General features: G+C 39.6%; 1 protein-coding gene across 1 annotated transcript; it reads right to left on the reverse strand.

Annotated features, from left to right (window-relative positions):
- Window positions 1–883: 883 nt before the first annotated feature.
- Window positions 884–5,738, reverse strand: mospd1 (motile sperm domain containing 1). The gene is made up of 6 exons (XM_037078183.1): window positions 5,582–5,738; window positions 3,861–4,163; window positions 3,671–3,746; window positions 3,316–3,548; window positions 2,536–2,697; window positions 884–1,598 (listed from the first exon to the last, which is right to left on the reverse strand). Exons 2-6 carry the CDS (start codon window positions 4,012–4,014, stop codon window positions 1,567–1,569), a joined length of 657 nt encoding a protein of 218 aa, XP_036934078.1. The 5' UTR covers window positions 4,015–4,163; window positions 5,582–5,738; the 3' UTR covers window positions 884–1,566.
- Between the last annotated feature and the right edge of the window lie 385 nt (window positions 5,739–6,123).

Raw genomic sequence — 6,123 nt, forward strand, 5'->3', positions numbered from 1 at the left:
ATAAATTATTTCTTTATAATGTGTGCACAGCTTTCTTTTAGATTTTGAGAGGTGTTTTTAAGATCCAGAACCCTCACTAAGCAAAACCTTTGCACACCTGTAGATCAACAGGTGCGTTTTAAAATATTTTCAAACAATATTTCAGTAAAAAGACCACCAGGTTATTAAAAAAAGAAAAAAACACTGGTGTAAATATTTATTTATTTATTTATATAGGATAACTTGATGAAGGTCTTTGTATTGAAACATTTTTTATAATAACTCTAAGGTCTTTGTGCAGAAATGTTATTAGTTTTTCCTGGCTGCAAGTGAAGTGGGTAGTGCACACTTTTGTTCTAATTTTATCCAGAGCACTAAAATGCACCCCAATTTAAAATGTCAGTGGTGCCGTTTGTAGTATTTTAGCAGATCTACTTGCAATAATTGAATTTATTGTTAATATTTATTATTCACTTATTATTTGTATTATTTACTTTCATTAGTGTGCAATCATTTGAAACTAACATTTGTTGTATTTCATTAACCTTACATGGAGTCCACCATGTTTATACAGTACCCTAGAATGGATCAGCAAAACACCAGTTCTAGTGAGGGCCTTTTGAGCCATTGCAGGAGATGATGAGACGAGGGCTATTATGTTTGGTGTAATTCGCAAACTCACAGCTACATGCAACCATGACACATTGGACCTTTACCATTCAGTGCCTGGTTTACTGAGCAGCTGTACATCATGGTTTCTGTCGAGGCCGACAACATGTAGCCCTGCAGGAGACTACAGTACCATTCCCAGTAACCATCATCACAAATCTAACATCAAGGGACCATGTGCTCTACCGCCTCCTGACCCAACTTGTAAAGTGTAGAAAATAACCTTAATGATGTGTGAACATTATAGCAGACAGCTGTATTGAGACTTTATTAAATGTTTGACGAAGCATTGATATAGCACAGCTAACAAACCACCGTCTCAAAGAAAAGATCTTTCCTTCGGTGACAAGTAAAAGTATCTCAAACTGGAAAAAATTAAAAACTCATTCAGAAAAGGTTTCCACGCATGCAAGTAACTGCATTTAGTCCTCCGAGTCCACACTAAAAATGCTTTAAAACATCAATATAACGATGGTTACAGGTGAATACCATAACAAAATTTTAATGGCTTTATATACACGTTTGCAAGTCCTTAACACTCAGGTTCACCGTATTCTGTCACATAATGGCAATAAAAATACAGACATAGAGAATCTGAGGCCAGACAACACTTTGAGTGGCTTCATGTTTCTTCACAGGCCCTGCATGGGGACAGCTCCTACTACCTTTGACCTATGCACTGGAGCGCTCCACCGTTTGCATCAGTTCTGTAATTGTGTCAATTTATCAATTGACACAAATATGTTTATTGGAAAACAAGAATACAAAATGAATCTTTGAGGGGGCGAGGTGGTTTGAATAAAGTGCCCCATCCAAATGCTGTCAGCTGTACTTGTTGGAGCGCAGTAGTTCCTCCGGTGGGAGGACATAATCCTCATCTTGAGATCATTTCCCTGTCTCCTCTCAGCTCACAGCAGTTCATGTGCGTAGGATGACCATTGTAAGAAGACCTAAAATTAACACGGAACACAACAGAGAAACAGGATATTTCAAACTTGAACACAGACTCTTTCAACATCATCATTTCCAGGAACAATAATAGCATAATTCCCATTTGCAGGATATTCAACAATATTTAACATGTAGTAGAGCTGGTACGAATATAACACTGCAAACAGTTACTAGAACTGTGAAACATCCTGTTGATTAGTCAAACTTTAGCAGAGGTTCCCCTGAAAATCTTGGATCACGGTTAGTAAATCCACTCAAGCAGTAATTTTGTTTTTAAATGACAGGTTGTGTTTATTGTTTCATGTGTCATAGTCATCATGATTTAACAGATAACTGTAACCATAACTGTGTAAGTGTACATAAAGAACAATTATGATCTTCTTTGCTGGATTATTCATATGATGTTAAGCGTACCATTAGCACAATGTCAATATTTCAGTTTTTATTTTCACTTTCGTCGTAGATATCGCATTATCGCGACATCCTATATACTGTAGAAGCAGGTCGGGTTTAACTGTCCAGAGTCATTGTTGGGAAAATAGTAACAAATCTTTATCTTTGTCCCTCTACAATAACAACAATGCATGAAGAGCACAACATCTGTCACATGTACTATATTTACACTTAAATGCTGCTAAATTCTCTCAATAATTTCATAATATGTTTGCAATTACATACTAACAAGGACTTTTTTTAAAAACACAAGAACAATAAAAACAATTCCAGTTTATTTCGTTGTCTTACGTTAATCCTTACAAATATGGTCAAAAGTGATGTGCAACTTCTGTAATAATTATACAAAAGTTGTACCACATTCTACTCTACATGTGAGTTGATCATAACAAAAATGAGTTTCAGTCTATGCTGTCTGACAATGCAAACCATATTCTGTCTTAAAATATGGTCTGAAGTGTGTCCGATCCTTTTTCTACTCACCAAGAACATAAGCAGCTACAAGTTTCTTGTTAACACTTAAGTGGAGGTAGACAGGCACAGTAGATTCTTGCTCCCCCAGTGTCGGGAGCATCAGGGCGGCCATACACACCAGGCCAAGCAGCACCGTCAGCAGACTGGGACCTCCAGCAACAGGGCGGCTCTCTATCAGACACACACGTTTCACGATAGGATCAATTCACTCTTAATTGGTTCTTTTCAAAAGGATATGTTGACAATACAAAATAACTCTAAATTTATAATTTACATCCTAAAACAAACAAATGTTATGATAAAGAAAAGTCTGACTTATTTAGCTCGCAAGAAGGGAAGAAGCTTGAGCTCAAAGAATGTTGCGATCAGACAGGATTTATGACACTGGAGCTGATGAAATGATAAGTCTGTGCTCAGAACAGCAACACACTTCTGCACATGTTGATACAGGAGAACAACTTGTATGCACTTCAACTTTAAATGATAGCCTGAGAGCGAATACCTACACAATTGTTTTCTCCTGCTTGAAGTGCATAAAAGTATGTTGACTTTATATATCAGGACATAATTAAAACCTGTTATTACTATCATATCATGTTCAAGGGTCAAATTGCTATTTTTTTGTATTCTAGATAAAATAAGTGGATATGCAGGCATTTTCCTAGGCCACAGACATTAATGTAATCTAACCTGTCCTGTGAAATGTAAAAGAAAAAAAATCCCATATTGGAGTTTGTGAGTATTTGGCCCCATCTAGTGGTCGCAGCTCACCACTGCTCTCCATCCTACCTGTTTGAAATGCAGTCTGTTCAAAGAACTCGCTGTCTGCAAACTGCTCTTTGATTCTGCGTTCCTCATCTTGGGCCCGGGGGCTGGGCGGCTCCAGCGAGGCCGAGGCACGAAGCGTGGCTGTCACCTCTTTACGACCCAGCGCTTTCCGCTGACTCTGCTCCGACACCTGCAGTCGGAACTTGTCGTACACCCCATAATGGCATGCCCGCACATCTCTGTGTCTGATTACTCTGTTTGGACACAAAGTTTTATTGAGTCGTCACTTGACCCGAGTGAAAGTCTGTGGTATAAAAATCGTCCCTTGTGCTTTACCACTGCATGATAAAATAATGAGTCACAAAAACCAACTCACATGTCAACACAACACTGTGGCTTGACTGCTCCGGTGGCATCCACCACTGTGTACTTGTTTGGCGCTGTGCACAGCACTATTGAGAAGAAAAAAATCCCATATGTTCTCTCAATAATCTGGAGTATTCAGCAAACATAACACAGCATATATGGAATAACAAAACAGACAGTGCTTTACTATGTCGACTGACCTTTGAACTTGAGGGCGAACTCATAAGGGTTGTAGAGGGTGAGCACCTGCTTGTGAGACGTCTGATCATCTGCGTAGAACACGAGCTCAGTGGGGAACACGAACACGGGAAGGCTTCCTTCCACCAGCTCAGGCTGTCGATGCTGCTGCTGCATTGGCTCCAGCTGAGCTCTTCCCCTTCCCCGTCCGCGGTCTGCCTCCTGGGCCCCCCCACCCCTCTCTCCACAAACTATCAAGCTGTGCAACTCCCTTTAGGTGAAAATGGCACTCTCCGCTCTCATTGCCTCAGGGCCATGATGTGGTACTGTGAAGAGACACCAGTGATGAATATTAAAGTGTATTTACTCAAGAGGCACCGATGAGCCACTTATTAACATTAACTGACACTTTCATAGTATATTCCACTGCATTTGGTGGGGAAATATTGTGTTTATTATTCTATTTATCGATCCAACAACTGTTGTGTGTATTTACTATACGTATTAAAAGGTCCTACTTGTAAGAAAAGATTTTTGACTTTGATTCCCAGCTTTTCAAATACTGACACATTTGTATGGTAGGTCGGGATGGTCAACATCCTAAAGCATATTTGACGAGTTGGGAATGATAAAATAGGACCTTTAATCTGCATGTGACAAACACAATGAAGCTCACAGTATGTGAACATTCAACTACAGCCCAACTGATAATATTTTTTAGAGGCCATTACCAATGCAGATGTTTAGGATCTCAAACCATATTAATTTCGGCACTACAATATCTTGCATCTGTAATAAGTCTGTAATGTCTATGTATGGTTTAAACTCAAGATGTGCACAAAGCGGTTACACCTTGCACATCCAATTACTGTTTACGCAATCACTGCGTAAAAAAATCCAACATGACAGGGAGCATTCCTCCTCAACTGCTACCATGCATCTTTATATCAACCTTTAATTTAAGATTTAATAGCTTTTAGGTTAAAATAATGCTTTGTTGAGCCAGAAGAGATACATTCAGTAAGTGTTAAAGGCCAAACAGGGCAACTAGAGAAGGCAGTTGAATTCATGGACATATAGAAGTTTAAAGAAGTGCAGTTCAACAGGACAGACAGCATGAAGCGAGCTCCACGCGGCTGGTCACGTGCTTCCGTGTGTTTACATAGTTGCTGTAGAGCTCGAGGACCCAGACTCGTGGTGTTGCAACACGTTTGTTCCCCACGTATCCTTAAAAGAACAAGATGCATTCTTCATATGACTAGCTGCGACGCTGTATTAACATGTTTCAACTATCTGGGGCTGGCTGTTTCACGATAAAGCTATCTTACCACGTTTATGTTTGTAAGTGTATGATATGTTGGCTTGAAATATAAACTGCCTTTAAACTGCAGCGCAATCGCAGGTGACAACGTAAACAGACACAACAAACCAGGTGCTTATGCGAATGTGTTGGTTTTAAATGTAGCAACAAGGTGATTTCCACTCATGTTACCATGTCTATGCTTAAACTTAATCTGAACCATATAATTTACCGACATGTACTTGCCCTGACACTGTAATAACACAACGTTTTAATGCGTTGCTGCCGCTGTTACAGAGTTTTAAGGTAGGTTAGCATTAGCCGACAACGAACACCCCAGATGTTAGCTGATAGCCACTTAACGTTGTCTACACGCAGTGTCATCGCAGCAAATACAACACAGAGTTGTCTTATTTCAAGGAAAAGCTGAGAGGGAGACACTACCTTGTTGTCAGCACTCGGGGTCGACCAACATTAGTGCTATCACCAGTGTTGGAGCTTCTGATCCCACCCTGTTGTTGTTTCTCTCCAGGCTTTTTTCTTTGTCAATAATATACTGCAGACCTCGCAGTGCATGCTGGGATGGCGGAGGGCGAAAGAGTACGTGCAAGACGTCAACAAAGCGGACGTAAAGATGTTCCAAGCGAGGAGTATGTGTAGAATAACTCCATTATCCGTCACTTGCGGAATTAGTAGCGTAAAAATACAGTTAGCTATATTTGTGGAATACTTTGAGATATTAATGATGATGGTAATCATCCAAAGTAGCTGATAACTGCGCTCACATATAGCTACTTGTTCATGAATAACAATAGATTGAAGAGCATCGATTTTTGAAGTGTTGCACCACGTCGATTACAATAGGATATCATGTTTACCAGCCTGTTTCACCTTGCACAGACAAACGTAAAGCCCTTCAGTGTAGTCATGTTGATGTTCAGATATAAGACTTGATTTATCAATTAAAAAAAAAAAAGTCATGTGTT

The sequence above is a fragment of the Acanthopagrus latus genome, chromosome 18 (genome assembly GCF_904848185.1).
Source record: "Acanthopagrus latus isolate v.2019 chromosome 18, fAcaLat1.1, whole genome shotgun sequence".
NCBI lineage: Eukaryota > Metazoa > Chordata > Actinopteri > Spariformes > Sparidae > Acanthopagrus > Acanthopagrus latus.

Excerpts from the sequence above, each read along its gene's own strand:
- mospd1 (XM_037078183.1), bottom strand. The coding sequence starts at position 4,014 with ATGCAGCAGCAGCATCGACAGCCTGAGCTGGTGGAAGGAAGCCTTCCC. Across the intron at positions 3,549-3,670 it reads CCACAGTGTTGTGTTGACAT|AGTAATCAGACACAGAGATG; the intron begins GTGAGTTGGTTT and ends GTGTCCAAACAG. Across the intron at positions 2,698-3,315 it reads ACAGACTGCATTTCAAACAG|AGAGCCGCCCTGTTGCTGGA; the intron begins GTAGGATGGAGA and ends TGTGTCTGATAG.